General features: G+C 44.2%; 1 protein-coding gene across 1 annotated transcript; it reads left to right on the forward strand.

Annotated features, from left to right (window-relative positions):
* The first annotated feature begins 323 nt into the window (after positions 1–323).
* Positions 324–17351, forward strand: SBK2 (SH3 domain binding kinase family member 2). The gene is given in 5 exon segments (XM_003204831.4): positions 324–365; positions 368–574; positions 7478–7667; positions 8439–8641; positions 8898–17351. Coding segments are annotated over 5 exon segments (1197 nt in total). The 5' UTR covers positions 324–338; the 3' UTR covers positions 9468–17351.

Here is a 17351-nt window from a genome sequence, read left to right on the forward strand (position 1 = left end):
TGTCATAAGCCCCATGATGTGGCCTTGAACTAGTTACAGTCTGTGCCTAGACTCTGATGCTCACTGACATAGGCAGCTGTGACCAAAATGCCTTCTCCCCCTCCAGTGACCAAAAGAAAGTGCTGGCTACCCACAGTGGTCCTCAGCCCTGCTGTGAGGGCTGTACTGTGACTTGGCATGGCTCCATGTTCAACTGTAGGGACAGCCGAAGCTGGAGGGAAGGTCTGCAAAGGGTGGATCTTCTGAAGGATCCCAGGGGCTTGTGATGGTCCGACTTGAGCAGAAACAACAGCTCCACCTCCATCCCTATGACGCCTCCCTGTCCATGAGCTGGGCGGATGGATAGCCCCTTTCCTCCCCACCACCCCCCTCTTCTCCTCCCACTGAGAGGTCACCTTCAGCCCGGGGCGGTGTGCCCCTGGACCAGAGGCTGAAGAAGGGGCGGAGCGTCACGCTCAGCCCTGTAATGCCTGGCAGCCCCTCCGGCTGCTTGACACAGCCTGGTTCCAGCCCAGAGGCAGCAGAGGGGGAGTCGAGGCTGCCCACGGCTGTCTGCCCTGCACTGCTGGAGAAGGTGAGAGGCCTGGGGGAGACGGAGAGGGTGTGTGAGAAGACAGGCTGCAGTCATAGTAGGGTGAAGGAGACTGGACAGGCAGGTAAAGGGGCACAGCTGGGCACCCCTCACGGACCAGTCTCTGCCTTCGTGTGCTGCCATAACTTGTAGTGCACCCATTCCCGCATTTGGTGCTCAATGTGGTCTGGTTGGTGGTGAACTCCTTTGGGCAGCTGTGCCCCAAAATCTTTCTCTACTTACGGGAGATTGCTCAGCGGTTGTATCTGGTGCGGCAGTGCTGCGGTGAAGGCATGTTGGTTGGGAAGAGAGCATGATGTGGCTTGGTCCCAGCGAGATCACTGCCGATTTCTGACCAAGCTGCCTGTGGGGAGGCTGGTAGGGGTCTGTGCCTGAGGAGAGCATTGCACAGTGCTGAGAAGGAGGCAGTCAGCAGTTCTGCTCAGTGAGATTTGCTTGCTGGCCTGTTTCAGAAAGCAGCTCGTAAATCTATCAATAAAAAGGCCAGAAACAACCACTGTGATAAAATGTTCTGGTACCATGCCTGTATCCACAGTTTGCACTTGAGTGTAGCTTTTAGGGAAAAAAAAAAAAAGCAAATTCAGGTTAGAAGTCCCGAACACATAGGGATAATCTTGCATAATGTTTGATGAAGTTTTTAGGAGTAAATGACCTTCTTCATAAAATGTGCACCACACCTGAGGTCTAAAACCACCTCATTTTGGCTTCAGTTATTGGTTCTTGATGTAATGCTTTGAATTAGTGGGAGAGTGTCTCCAGTGATTTTCTAGGACCAGTGAAGGTATGTGCAGAAGATAAATTTTGGTACCTTTCTCGGTATCTATTTAATAAGCTAAAAAAAACTACCACTCTGAAAATTTCCCCTGCAATACAAAAATGCTGTCCTTTCAGCATTCTCATGGTTCTTCCTATGATTATTCTCTGATCCTTTTTTTCTGTCAAATGTGGTCAACAGTGTTATTTTGCTGAGTTGTGGTCTCATCAATAGCATTAAAAAGATAGCATCCAATCGCTAATTCTGTTGACCTTCAGACATCAGCCATCCTCCAGAACTGCTCAGGAAATTTATCCTAGGGAAACCAGACTTTCACATTAATAGATTTTTGACATTCCAAAAAATACCATAAAAAAAGGAGATAAATAATAATGCAAAGCAGAGCGAACTGAAGGAATGCATTTCTAATGAAAACACAAGTCCGATGGTGCACAATATTCTCAGTTTCAGTGCAGAAGTCACTAGCAGGTGGCCAGCTCTTTAGAAATACAGCTTTCCTAACTCAGCTGATTTTCAGAGATTAAGTTTCAGACTGTCTCAAGGCGTATGCATGTAGAAATCTTGCAGAAACAGAGTTCAGTGTAAAAGGCATATAATCTCACAACAGATATCTTCTTTTATTAGAACTACTACAAGTAAAGTTGAATGGCTATATCTGGTTTTGGTTGCATTTTGTTTGGTTGGTTGATTTTGCTTTTTTTTTTTGTTTGTTTGAGTGAGGCTTAATTTTTAAATTACTATCTGGCAAATTCTAGTTTATCTCTCGTTGATGTTTCATGCTTCTGATGCTCTCTGGACATTCTCTTCAGCAAATTGAATGCAAAGATTGAATCTGTAACATCAGTAGCTTGTAGTCATTATCCTCTTATGCTTGTCCCTGTATCATTCAGGTGTAATCTGTATCAACTGCAGTCTATTTCCAACACATTAAGGTCTACAAAGGAAGTGAGGGCATAGCAGATCTACATTTATGAGTTTACAAAGCATTCACTTTATTGAAAAAGTGGCACAGAGAGCTTAGATTAATCTAATTACCATGACATTTAACTTTTTTTTTGTCCCTCAATACCAGACTGAACTTCTGTCTTCTTTGGTAATTTATAACACTTTCGACATGTGCATCCACATGCGTTTTATCAAGCAACACATTATTTATCTAGCTCCATTTTTGTGTTACTAGCAAACATTTTCTGATGATTTCAGTGCTTTTTCAAGATCATTATGAAAGGTAACATTATTATAATGGAGTTGAAATTTAATGAAATGTGTAACATGAGGACAGCAATAAAACATGGTAGTTTCCACTCTACAGAGTCTTGCAAGTTTGCTTGTTCTTAAATCCACTGAAAATGTGTGGCTGGTTGATTTTGATCAATGCCAGAATGAATTTGTACAGATATTTTTTAGAGAATGTTCACTGGGTGGGATATTTCTAGCAGGTGCCTTACAAAAAAAACAAGGCTAAGAATGGTTCAGGACATCCACCAAAGATTTAGTGGTTAATGGAAAAATCCCTGAAGGTCAGTTCGAGAATAACGTGGAAAAACACTGGAATCATAATGGATTTATAAGGTAGTGCAACTCTCAGTGCATTGTTCTTGCTGAAAGATGTCTGGGGGTCACAGGAAGAGGCAGAAGGTAATTTTGGCTCAATGTTTCACAGGAAGTATTCCCACAGAAGAGTCTGTGTTATAAGATGGAGCAGCAAATCTGGCAACATTTCAGAAAAGAGCTGTAAAATGGATCTGAGAGCTGGAGAAAAAGTCTTATTTTGAGAGCTGAATAGAAAGTTGTTGGAAGGTGGCTGATGAATAAAGAGACTTAAAGGTGTCTTATCTGATCTGCTTACTCAAAGTACAGTGTGAGTGAAAATGTACAAAGTAAAATTTCAGGAAACATTCTCTCTGTTTTTAAACTAACTGTTATAGACATTGCAGAAGCACAATGTGCCAGATGGTTTGTAAAGCCCATGCAAGGTGTTGATTAAATACACAGGCTGAATTTAAGGCTGTACCCTGCTGCTTTTACTCAATCTAAGTAGATTAAATATGTGTCTTCATAGGCTGTAGCCATATCTCTGAGCACAATGTCTCTAAACCCTGCAGTGGTCAGAAGGAAGGACACTAGAAAACTTTTCTCTACATAGCAGCATCAGGCAGGTAAATTCAAATTAGGATATCATATAAATACATAACACACTCAATCACAGTTTGCCTTTGGATCAAGAATGCACAATGGAGAAGCCCCAAATTGTTTTGTTTATTTGGTTTGTATTAATGCTCTGTAGAAGGTTGGACTGGAAAATGATCCCAACATGCCAGATGCTCAGGGACATTTATAATGGAGGATTTTTTCTATGAGGATAAACTGAGAAAGCTGAGACTCTTCTGATCAGAGAAGAGAAGTCTCAGAGTTATACAGAAACCAAATGGGAGGCAATGATGAAGATGGATCCAGGATCTTCTCATCAGGAGATCCCACTTACAGGACAAGAGAAGATGTGCACAAATTAAAACAAGGAATTCCATTTGAATGAGGTAAAACAGATTTGAAGCACGGGAAGGATAGTGGAGGAAGGAACAGTTTTGAAAAGGGATCTGCCTGCTGCCTTCAGTATACCCCAGCCAAATGGTGAGTGTATCTTGGCCAGTGCCTTGAAGGTCTCCTGTCCAAACCTGATCGCTCAGCAAAGGGCATCTGCACTCTAGAAGGTAACAGTGGTATATGCAAAGCACCCAAGCACACTCTACTCATTGGTGGCCCAAATGTAGCCCACACTTAACTTCCTAGTGAAATGTCAAACTCATGTCAGCATTACCTCAAGGATAGCAATGGCCAAATCCTGCAAACTGTTCTACAGTGAATGCAGTTGATTTAGAAGGAATCCTGATCAGACCTCTGGGTTTGCCATTGTCCCTAAAGACAATTTTAGCCATGTTATGTGACTGATCTGCTTTTCCATGCTGGCTATTTCACTGATTCTTTGCTTTGCATCTGAAGAGTTTACAAACTGAAATATGTTGACTCTGAGAGCTGGAGTGAGAACCAAGAATATACAGAGAAGCATATCCTCTCACTTACAAGAGCAAGATATGGTGTAGTGAATATGAGAAAATTATATAATTAATAGAATAGTTGAATCATATATTAAATAATTGATGATAATAAAAACTGATAAATCAATATGTAGGTGCTTGAAAATTATATCACTATTGAATGACTCATTAAGTGGATGCAATGATAAGATTCCAGTCTTTGGATTAGATAGTGCTAACAGGTGGCCAGCCTACAGGGGGAGAAATTTTATCTAAGTCAAGTTGAGAAATTAAGTTATCTGAGAAGATTGTGAACCATTTGCTGACAAGAAATTGTATAAGACCATGAATTTGATACAGGAGAAATACTGTCATCAGAAGAAATCTTTTTATGCTTTATCAGAAATATAAATCTAACAAGGCAAGCTGATATCTTTCCTGTTACTCCATTCCCTAGTTACTGTGACATTAGCCTATCTAATATCACAGGGAGGACTATGTGCTTTAAAGATCTACTACATTTTTTTTTCTCTATATCCCTAGATAGGACTCTTTAAAAGGCTTTCTCAGATATTCCTTTTAATGCCTAAATATGACAACATCAATTTGAAAGTGTCAGCATCAAAGTGAATTCATGGACAGGTTCTGCAATGCCTTTGCTGTATGCAGTTTCGTAGGCTGCGGTGGCTGAACAGCAAACAGGAGGACATCAAAACAAAATCTCTAAAATACTTTCCAGAATGACTTTACTGTGTCTCCCCACCCTTCATTTATCCCCTCCCATGCACACACTTGTTCAATGTTGAATAACCCATGGACTGTGCTAACTTTGGTTGCTGTTGGCTCTCTCAACAAGCCAAAGCCTGTTCAGAAATGTAAGGTCAATCACTTGGTACTTATGAGTTGCATTTAACAGTACTGTCTAGGTGAGAAGGGAAGGGAAATGAAGGGGAACTGTTCCACAGGCAGTCTTATACTCCTGTAGAAATCTAGGCTTTTCTCTTAAATAATTCTGTTTCTACATTACTGGACTCTACAGATTTCGCAACACTGGGGGCTAGAAATTGAAGGAACTGCAATAAGCTCTGGTTGCAGGCAGAGCAATGTAAAACCTAAGAGAAAATGCTACATTCTTTCTTTCATTCTTACTCCCACTCATATTCCCAGGATGCCATCAGCCTTTATAACAACTTGAGATCCTACTCCCTTCCTTAAAGGTTTCATGTCAGTCAGAATATTACATGGAAAGAGATTTTGAATTTATGGTTTTATACTGCATCTCTGTCTCAGTGCACAGTAAAGGTCCAACCTTCTGTCTTTGTGTTGCACTCTGGGCTGCAGTAGGCAGTTACCAGCAGCTCCAGAGGGGTGATCCTTCCCAGAGGAGGTTAAGTTGGATAGCAGGAAAAACTTCTTTATTGAAAGGGTTATTAAGCACTGGAATAGGCTCCCCAGGGAGGTGGTTGAGTCACCATCCCTGGATGTGTTTAAAAATTGTCTAGATGTGGTGCTCAGGGACATGATTTAGCAAAGGGTTGTTAGAGTTAGGGTAGTATGGTTAGATTGTGCTTGAACTTTATGATCTTTAAGGTCTTTTCCAACCTGAGCAATTCTATGATTCTATGATTCCCCTCTGCGCAGCACTGGTGAGGCCACATCAGCAGGTTAGGTCCGGTTCTGGGCTCCCCAGCAAAAAAGGGACATGGACGTAATGGAGAAAGTCTGTCAAAGGTCTGCAAAGATTATTAGGGAACTGGAGCATCTCTCATACAAAGAGACACTCAGGGAGCGGGAGCTGGAATTGTTTATCTGTGAAGGGATCTTCTTACCTGATGGAAGGGTATAAAAAAGATATGTCTAGAGTCTTACCAGTGGTACTGTGTGACAGGACAAGAAGCAGTGGGCACAAACAAACTCAGAATTCCTATATAAGCATAAGGAGAAACTTTTTAACCATAAAAGTGATTAAACACTGAAACAAGCTGCCCAGAGCAGTTGGGGTATCTCCATCTTTGGAGATATTCAAAACCCACTTGATCGCAGCCCAGATGAACTTGCTCTTATTGACCTTGCTCTGACCAGAAGTTTGCACTCAATGATCTCCAGAGATCCCTTCTGACCTCAGACATCCTGTGGTTCTGTGGTTCTGTGACCTTGTCCTGAAACTGAAACTTGGAGGGTTTCCCAGGACCAGAATGGCAGAGTCTCTATTTTCAGAACAGAGTATAGACTGTGGGAGAATGTTGCCATTGATACTTCAAAAAGTTCCCGTGTAGTATGTTAGGGGTACAGAAAACAAACAAACAAACAAAAAACAGCAACAACAAAAAATATTTATCTGAAATGAGTCTGAACCATTTGGTTCTGGCACAAAATGACACTGATTATCCAAGTTTCCTTCTTGCTTAAGTTTCTTGGCCTCACAGATGAGCGAATTTGGGTCAGAAATGTCAGAAGACACATGAGTTACTGATATCCTTTGCCTACTCAGTGCATATCACATCTGATTGTTGCCTTTTTGTCATGGGCTAGCAGTGCCTCTTTCTAAGGCAAGTCCATTTATGCTGCTATCTTAAATTTTTTCTTCAGTAAGCACAAGGGCTGGGCCTCTGTGTAGGAAGTCACAGATGTGGTGTCTGCAGTAGGCTGAGGAGGGCAGGAGAGTTGGGTCTTGCTTCACAATCTGGAACGCTGTTGATGTTTTACTTACTGATGAACATCATAGAGAATACGAAGAGGCCTGGAAAGCCAGTATCCAGTACAGATACAGCAAGACATTTCAAGTATTTGAAATGAGAGGCCTCAGGCCTACAATTAGAGAGAGATGAGCATTTGGCTGGAGGCCAGAAAGGATTAGAAGTTCCTTCAGTACATGGACCTTCCATATGGTGACAGCCTTTGCCTAGAAATGCACTCTGAAAAAACCACCAACTCAACCCTAGCACAGCCAAGAGAGTACCCAGAATCCGTGTAGCAGAAATATCCCTTGCTGTGGTATAGTCTGTGGCATGTTTGATCCATTTTTGCTCTGTGCATGTTGTTCTGTTTCTGACTCAGGCTTTGGTGTTTCTGCAGAGCTCAGCAATGGCTGAGAACTCAGCTGTGGCAGTGGCACCAACAGCAGCACCAACCATGCTGGAGGAGCTCCTGGAGATCACGGCTCAGAGCCTGGTGCGCACTGAGGTGGCTGAGCACTATGAGGTTATTCGGGAGCTGGGCAGGGGCAAGTACGGCCATGTGATGCTAGTGACCCACAGGCAGAGAGGTAAGGAACTGGCTGCATCCTGTGAGCTGTTGTGCTTGGTCTCCTCTCCACTTGCCCACATGTGTGGGCTGATGGGGGCTTGGGTGTTTGGGACCAGGAGTGTCAGAGAATTCCCAAGGGAACCAACAGGGCAGGGGACTTCCAGACAGGGATCTTCCCATTGCACACAGCCAGGAGGTAGGTAATGATGGGGGGACAGCTCAGAGCAACGGGCAAGACTGTGATGATGAGGTAGGCCCAAGGCCAAGCTGGGAAGTCAGTCCATCGGTCAGGACCATCAGGACTCATGGCCCATGCATAGGCATGGATATCATATAGCTGGAAACCAGCACCCCAACAACATAGCGCAGTCAGGGAGTAAGTGCTGGGCTTGAGCTTAAGTTGGTCTTCTGGGCCCATGGATTGCCATGGTGTGGGTGAAGGTCTAAGGTGGGACTGCCCAAGGCCATTAAGGCCTATGAATGCCCTCAGAGCATTAAGAGTACTCATCTCCAGGAGTCTCAGGTTGAACTGATGAACTCACATAGCCTGAATTTCTCTTCCCCTACCCAATGTTCCTATGGCATGAACTGAATAGCTCAAAATTCACGTGAGCAGCAGTATCTGTTTTCTTATCTGGTCCCAGTATGACATACCTCAACATAAAACTTTTGGCCAGAGACCCCAGTGGCCGCTATGAGTTTCTAGGCCCATTTCTGCCCAGTGCTCTCTCTGTCTGGTTTGGTGTGAGTGACTTTCAGGGGAGATCTAACTCATTCTTCCCATCCCCAGGAACTCCTATGGCTCTCAAGCTGCTGCCCAAAGCCAGTACCAAGCTGCACACCTTCCTGTATGAGTACTGTGTGGCACTCTCCCTTGCTACCCACCCTGCTATCATTGGCATGTTTGGAATTGCAATCGAATCCAGTCAATATTATGGTTTCCTCTATGAACCAGCAATGCATAAAGACCTCATATCAATCATCAAACCCAGGGTGAGTGCTGCTACAAAGGCATGGGAATTGGGACAGCAGTGTTTGGCCTCTGCAGACTGACTGGGGCAGAGGGAGAAACTCAATGGGATGTGGGTCTTCCACTTCTGAGATTTACAGCTTTGAACAAGATTTGAGCTTGCAAGAACAGAAACTCAAAGACATTCCCGAATGGAGAGCAAAAATGAAAGCCCACCATCTTGATAGGACTGACTAGGCCTGTGCAAGTGCAACATTGTTTATCTTTCTCCCTCTGCAGGATGGGATCCCTGAACCAGCTGCCAAGCATTGTGCCAAGCAGCTCGTGAGTGCTCTGGAGTTCATCCACAGCCGGGGGCTTGTGTATCGTGATGTCAAGCCTGAGAATGTGCTGCTTTTTGACCCTGAGTGTCGGCGCATCAAACTGACTGATTTTGGGCTAACACGGCCCAAGGGTACCAAGCTCAAACTGGTGGCTGGAGTAATCCCCTACACTGCCCCTGAACTAAGCAACACGACTGATGCCCAGGGGGTGCCCATAGATGCCAGCATGGATGCATGGGCCTTTGGTGTGCTGCTTTTCTGCTTGCTGACTGGCTATTTCCCTTGGGAGCAAAGCCTGCCCAAAGACCCTTTCTTTGAGGATTTCATGCTGTGGCAGGAAACGGGCCTGGAAGAAAACCTGCCTCGCCACTGGAAGCGCCTGACAGCTGAGGCCGCTCTCATGTTGCGGAGCCTGCTGGCGCTGGATCCTGCCAAGCGTTGTCCTGTTGGTGGGGCTCTGCGCTATGTCGATTGCCCTTGGCGTCAAGATGAGGGGCACAGTGAGGAAGCTGCTGTGAAGCCCTAGAGCCTGCTCCCCACAGGGGAGGGAAGTTACCCTGCAATGAGCTGTGGGGCTGAGGGCATCATAGTGGGCCTCCAGCAGTGTGGCTGTGAGATGCCATGGTAACCCAGAGATCAACTTCTCCACAGCACTATCCCTTCCATCATAGAACCAAGCTTCTTCCCCAAGATGTCCTCACTCTAGGCTCAGCATTGACCATTGCCACCTCCTTCCTTGAGACTTGAAAATATTTCCTTTCTCACACAGATAAGAGATGTTCACACATGATGCTTCATGTTTGAAGCATCTACTTGTATCCTGGCCACTGGACACTCTGAGGTGGTTTCTGGGGATGCAGCGCCTGCCTAACCTTTGAAATAGAGCAGATATCTAGTTCTTTGTTTCCATGTGTGGCTCTTCTTCTCTTGTAATAAAATGTCTGCAGGGGATCTGTTTGCTGTGGGAGAGCATAGGTATGACAATGCCAGTGGCCATCTAAGGACAAACTGCCAGAGGCAGGGGCCGTCTGACTCCACCAGGGCCCTTGAGGGGTGGATTCAGGTATGTGAGGTGGAGGTGGTGGGAGCCCTCACCATATCACTGTGGATGTTATCTGAGGACTGATGATGATGCTGAGAAGATGGTGGGAGCCAGTGTGGCGGGGTGTTGGAAGAAGGACTGTTAGTAGCAAGTAGACATAGAAGAATGTTCACAAGGTGCTGCAAGGAAATGAGCAGAGAAGGGATAGGAGCTAGATGTGAGTGAGAAATGTAGCACTACAGATCTGTGCCTTGCCTCTATCATGTATTCTTGCATTAACTGTTCAGAGATTTTCCCATCAACAGAATTAGACATACATTTTATATCTAATATGTTTCTTTGCTGCCTACTCCTCTCAATGTCTCTGAAGACATTTGTCCTGTTAATTCTACAGTGATTGCAACTGCTTGGAATTCTCTTTTCTACTTTATTTTCTTCTTGTAAAGTTTCTTAATACCAAACGCATAGGTTGCTCTGTAGGATTTTCCCTCTGAAAGACCTCCCTTGTGAACAGGAAGGAGATACAAGGAACCACAGGTGATGTTTTTATATATTTCTTCCCATTTCCTTCCATTGAGGAGCAGATGACAGTGGGTTATTAACAGCTGAAATTACAGTTTATCTGGTTCATGAGTATCCTCCTCTAGTTCCTTTTATTCAGGAAAACATCCTTTTGCAAACACTGTCATACTTGATGAAGCACAATTCACCCCTTTCCCTCCATGAGTGGCCAAAGTGCAATTTGAAAGGGAAGCTCACTGCCATGAACATCTTGATTTATGATTCAGCTGAGAAAACAGTAGTGGTATGAGGATGGTTTGTCTGGGTTTTGCTGGGAAAGGATAACAGAGGAACTATAGTCACAGGCAGGGCACATTAATTTATCCATTAAAACAATTATGAAGATACCTCCCAACAGTTGTACATTGTTGCCTTGCTCTCAATCCTAACCCTCCTTCACTTGGACCACTCCCTCCTCACAAAGCCAGACCCCTTCTGTACCAGCATCTACTACCACTTCATCCTTCCTCCTGACCTGAGTCTTTCAAACTCAAGGAAGAACTTCCAGTGGCAGCCCAAGAATACCTCCCTTGTTCAGCTTGCAGGTCCTAAGACAACATCGTCTATGATCTTTTGATTCCTGCCTTTCCCTCTAGAAGACCTTCCTTCTCCCATTTCTTACAATCTCTCCAACCACACCCCATCCCCATCAAAACCCCTCTCCTAATCCTAATCTCTGTAGGTATACATTTTAATCTTGAAAAAAGTTAACAAGGAGAGAATTAGGAGTTAGAAGCTCTTATTAGTTTCCTACCATTTTCCTCAGACAACTGCTGTTGGTAATCCTTTCCAACTCAAATTACAATGCTGTTGTTGGAAATGTCTTCAGCTCAATTTTCATTTTCAGTGATTATATAACTTTTAAAGATGTGTTACCTGGCATCTCACCCTTTCTAAGAGCAAGGGATCTATAGGCCAGGTAGCTAATGCCTATCCAGTGAAAAAACAATGCAGAATCTAATAGAGGTGCTTATTGAAAGAGAACTAAAGATCAGAAACATCATTTTGTGGACCGCAACCCTCGGTGTTCTACCTGAAAATCGTGTTTGATAAAGTTGTGATTGATAAAGTAAATCCATAGCCTTATGGTGCAAAATTTTGTAAGGCGTGACTTATTGATATAAATAAAATTATAGTACATTGTATTAGTTAAAACAAGACACTATGCAAAGTTATTAAAGTATATTAAGAGAATTGAGAACTTGCAATTTAGAGAAGAAATAATTGGGAATGGTCTTTGATTATTTTGGTTGGTTTCTGCAGGGATCAGTAATAGAATGAAAACTATCAATACTTGAACCAGTGATTTGAAGTTATATACAAAACCACTTCAAATAAAAACCTACAGATAACACGAAACTGAATAGACTGATAAACAGGCCACTCAAAGAGTTCTGTATAACTTTGTGAGATGAGTGTATTCAAACAAAATGCATTATCTTGCAGATAGAAGAAATGTGTTCAGGTAGGAGCATATAGGAATAAAAATCATACTTGTACAAGGATTCCTGAAAAGCACACAAAAATCTTTGTAATACCTAGAGGAAACATAAGATTGTGTGAGTTCTCATTGTGGTATTCTGCCAAAAATACTGATGGATCCCTTGCAGGGCTGGACGGGGTGCAGACACACAAGGTGGTCAAATCTCCAGCAAAGATAGCTAGCAAGATTCCTGCTGGCCTAAATAGGAGTGCAGGAAGTAGGAGCAAACGATCAGGGTTTGATACCGTGGAGAGAAATTCTGGAGATGGTACCATTTACATGCAAAGTAGAAACAGGAGACAATTTAGCAAAGAACCATAGTGCGACCATTGCTTGAAGCTGTAAGAAGGCATTGTTACAGTCCTGAAATTTTGGCAGAAGGTGTTTCTGCTGCCAGAAAGTTGTGCAGTATACAACTTAGTGATGGAATCAGCACTGTGACTGCACCAAGCTCCTGATGTTGGTGCAGAGTTACAATGAAGACAGAGCAGCAGCCAGCACTGTGGCCAAAGACCTGCCTGAATCCAAGTGCCCAGCCTGGGCTCTTTTATCAGGGCTTACCCATAATTGCAGCTGGATTTCTTGAATCAATGAATAAGCGGACCTGTTGAAGCCTATCCACAGGGGGTCTGAAAGAAGATCTACTTGTCCCCATCAACCCCACAGCAGCTGCTGGGAGAGGCCAAATGGAATGGAGCTGCGTGCAAACATGCTGGCCCTTTGCATGCTCTGCTGCTTTCTGCAAGAAGGCTGGCTGAATGCCTGATGCAGTAAAAGGGCAAGACTTCAGTTAATGTAGGCACAAGGTATGGGGCGGATCTGGTGTCGTCCCCAAAGAGGCATCAGGTGACTGCAAGTGGGAGGGAAAGACCTGGTACTTCGCTTCTCTCTGAGATGGAATGAAGAGGTAAATTGGTTAATTACAGAGCTCAATGCACTGTGTGAATTTTGGATGCAGCAACAAGAACAAGAATAAGAACAAGAAGTGTGAACACAGCTCCTGATGCCCTAGTGCATGCATCCCATAGCTCTGGAGAACATGTGGTCTGTACAGTTGGATGTTGTGGTCAGTGCCATCTCTCCCTTCTATAGATAGATTGAGGAAAGTCACACTGTTAGACTGGCTCACCCTGTGACAATAGACAGAAAACAGGTCCAGCTTTCAGGATCTCTCTAATTAAGCTTCTGTGCTCATTTCTAGAAGCTTGCAGCATATAATCTTCCTTCTACCATCTGCCATGTCAAGTCTGACCCTCTGTTACTTCCATCTCTTCCCACTTGAATCATTGTGAGAACTGTGCCTTAGGTTTATTAGGAAAGCTAGAGAAAGACTAATCCTCTGTATTCCTCAGACTTCTCTTGTAGCACTGTCTTCTGAACAAGGCTCCTGCTTGACGCTCCTGTGATATCAGGTGTTAAGAGTATCAAAGAACTGAGCAACAGAGCCCAAAAGTGGGTGCAGGAAGCATAGCAAGCCAGGGAATATAACAGGGCAGATCCGAGACTACATACTACCCACTGCTGCTTCCTCCTTCACTGCTTTTTCTTGACTTTTGACATTCACCTCAAAGGCAAAATGGGCCAGAGCTTTGATAAGCACAATTAATCAAACAAACAAAACAAAAAATAAGACTCTGTTCTGAACAAGCATCCTTCTGAGCACAGGACTGGAAAGAGACAATATCTGGAGGATAGAGAAGGTGAGGATTTGTTACCTTTCATCCTTACTGATGCGGGCAGTCTGGCCACAACTGCAGCCCAGTTGCTTTCTTCTAGACTTTCTAGAGCTCTTCCCTGACTGGAAAATATGAGATGGCTCATGGAGAGTCAGCCATAAATCTTTAATTAAATTTTTTATTACTGAATCTTATATCATTGAGTGGAGATATGAGAACAAGAGAAAAATGGCTTAGGCAGAGAGATCAAAGGAACAGCTTCCATATTTCCCTCATCCCATACCTTGGGTTGCACTGTACCTCATTGCCCAGAGTATAACATTAAGTCTCCTTGTGCTTTGATGGGCTGTCAGTGTTAGTGTTGACCACAAAATGAGAACTGACTACTACTAAATCCCATAACTGTTCTCTGAGTCCTAGATTTCCCTGCTCACAGACCAGCCAAGCTCTGCCAACCAATAGTCTGGGCCTGTCCATTTACAGGCCTGCCCATATACAGGCCTGTCCGTTGCTATGGCCGTGTTTCTGTTTTTCCCTGGGGCTGACAGGCAGTTGGTCATGTGTGTAAGCCCTATCCCTTGGCTCAGCTTTGTGCAAGAGAGGGAGGAAGGGGGATTTGGCTGAGCCTAGGGTGGTGACAGAAGGTGGTCACAGTTGTCACGCAGACTAATTGCACTTCTAACTCCTCTTTGCTGTTTACAAGCTGCCCCCCACCAAGGAGTTGTGTCTCTGGCTGACCCCAATGCTCCAGGATGGAATAGCACAATATTCCTGCTCTCACTTGGGGCCCTGGCAGTACCTTTTGAGTATTAACTCTGACCAAGGTCAACCTCTGCCAGAGCTTTCCTGATAGAATTTACTGTAAGGGATTAATACAGTCTGTTTTTCAGTTTATCCCTGATGTGCAACTACTGGTTACTTGTCACTGGTTACAGGCTGCAAACAGTCGCTTGAACAGACATCTCTCAGCCCCCTGCCCTTGTCCCCAGCCATGCTCCTTGCCTGCCTCAGATGATTGTCTTCCACTGATGGAGTGGGAGACGGAGGCACAGCAAGGACAGCCATGTGCTGTCATTGTTTGGCTCTGCTGAATCTGCTCTTTCCAAAGCCAAGTAGGAAACAGTGACAGCTTTCACATCCCCTTGTCCTTCTGTTGACAGTTGTTGCTATTGACACCCTCTCTTGAGAAATTGTTTCATCTTATTAAGAACAGTAAATTTTGAAGAGATTGCTGAACACAGGGCTAATATAATCAGCATTCCCAGGAGCACGTTGGGGAGGCTTAACTCCTGGCAATTCCTTCTGCAGAGCCTCTTTGCTTGCACTCCTTTCAGAATCTACTGAAAAATCCATGGCTGCTCAACCTTATTGGTAGGAATATATTTAATGGCCTGCACTGTTATGATGTGCTGCTACAGGTCAATGCTCTGAGGTTCACGGCAGTGGACAAGAGACGCGGGAACAGGGCTGAAGAGACAGGTGGAGCAGAGACCAAGAAAGGGAAAGAGAAGAAACAACAGCACACAAGGAAGATCTCTGAGAGCTCCTCAGGTCATGAAGGAGAGAAGAAGTCGTTAGTAAGTGTCTTTCTTCAGTGTAAGGAATATTAGTCCATAGCAGCATGAGCATTGCAATGCCATCCAGGCCCCACATGCATGGAGATATTCTCACCACCCAGATAGTCCCTTGGGCATAGCACAGCTTCCATGTTTCCATGATCTGTGTGGATCATTGCATAGCAATGCAGCGCTGCTATGAGCCTTGGGCTAGGACAGTCTTGTGTCGTCTGTGGTTGGATCTATTGCATAAATCAGCTGTACGGTGCAAAACTGCTGCATTCAGTCCATATTGACTAGTCCAAAGGCATGGAAGTTCACCATCTGCTCATGTTGCTCAGTCTCTGGACTCCGGAAACTTATGTCCTCAGGCTTGCCTTCCTTCGTACTCACACTGCTCATAGCATATCAGAGAAGACTGCAGCACCTTTATGCCACTAGGACTGCTCATCACTCAGCTGGAAACATATGAGCACACTTGCCTGAGGAGCAGCTGCTGTTTGGGTAGGATGGGCACCTTCTATTCCCGGTGCTGGAAGAGTTTAGGGCAAGGGGATGCTGGGGCTCCTGGCAACTTTCTGCATGGCTTTGAAGGTAGCCATTGCCAATCTCTGTTTGAATTTACTGTTGCTGGGCTACCTCCAGGAACTGCTGAACTGGTTGGCATCTTGTGGACTGCTTCATAATGGAAATCTGGGATTAAGGCGAGCTGTGATAGGCAGCAATTCTGACCAGCCCCTGGGCAGCCTGCAATCCTCCCACTAGTCTTTGGCTGCACAACGGCATGTCAGGAACTGGATAGGGCTGGCAGAGACTGGGCTGTAACAGGATGCCCCTGTTCTTTTCTTTCCTTCCACTGGGTTTATGGCACGTGGTGTGTGGGGGCTGCCAGGTGGTCATAGGAATGTTGAGACATCAAAAGGGAAAGTATTGTTGCTGCAGCAGGGTAAATGGATGTCATTGTCAAATTCTGCAGCCTTTGCATAACTGGCCACCCACCACCAAAACTGGTTTGGTTCAGTGGGTGGAATCTCACTGATTAGAAGTTTGGACACTGAGCTGTAAATTAGGTCACCAAGGGGAAAGGGAACAATATTCAGTAATTCTGACTTCAGAGCTCCTTAACTGGCAGATATGTTACTGTATTCCCAGAGCTGGGCAAAGAACCAGAAGTCCTAACCCTAAGTATCAATTTTCTTTCCACTACTTCCTCTCTATTGCCATTAACCCCCACTCACTGGACTTCATCTTGGGATTGTATTCTTTGAAAGGAGACTTTGACATATTAACAGCATAAGATTGAGCTGAGCCAGGGAAGTACGAATGCCTAGGACTGGGGCTAAACTGATCAGTGACAGGAATGTGTTTTCCAATAGGGAGGTCACCAGATGTACCCACAGAAGTATGTAGAAATAATATATTTAGAAAAGAACTGTGAGAATTATTCAAGGTCTTGAAGCTTTGCTGAAGGAAACAAGGAAAGAGGATAAATTTTGTTTAATAGCATGGATCTGAACATGCTTGCATAGAACAGTTGATTGCTGTCATGATGCAGGTTGGAGTTCTTCCAAGGATCTTCACAATGGAGTCTCCAGATGAATTAAGTTAGACTTCATGAACTGCTGTTTTGCTAAATTCTTATATCCAGCTGGACCACAGTCCTATGTATCTTCGCTAGCATATGCATAGTCCATTGCTATTACTTTTCTTAAACAATATACATCTCCTGATTATCTGAACTATCTACAAAAGACTGTTCTGTTCACCCATTTCTTCATCTGCAGAAACAAATAGAAACAATTAGAAACAAACCCTAACCCTAATTATTTATGTATAACTTGGTGAGTGCTCAGTTCCCACATTAGTCTCTGAAGTCTCCAGATTCTCCACTCATTTAATTTACATGCTGAAACAAAAGAGTTGGTCTGGGCACAGCAGGAACTGCTTGGGAGGAATCTCCATGGAATTCCAAAACGCACATTTGAATACTCCTGCTGCAATTAGTTAAACACTTAGTTGCGAATGTGGATAGGAGTTCAGTCAGTTACAGAATCACAGAATTTTAGGAGTTGGAAGGAATGTCTGGAAATCA

The sequence above is a fragment of the Meleagris gallopavo genome, chromosome 3, assembly GCF_000146605.3.
Source record: "Meleagris gallopavo isolate NT-WF06-2002-E0010 breed Aviagen turkey brand Nicholas breeding stock chromosome 3, Turkey_5.1, whole genome shotgun sequence".
Lineage (NCBI taxonomy): Eukaryota > Metazoa > Chordata > Aves > Galliformes > Phasianidae > Meleagris > Meleagris gallopavo.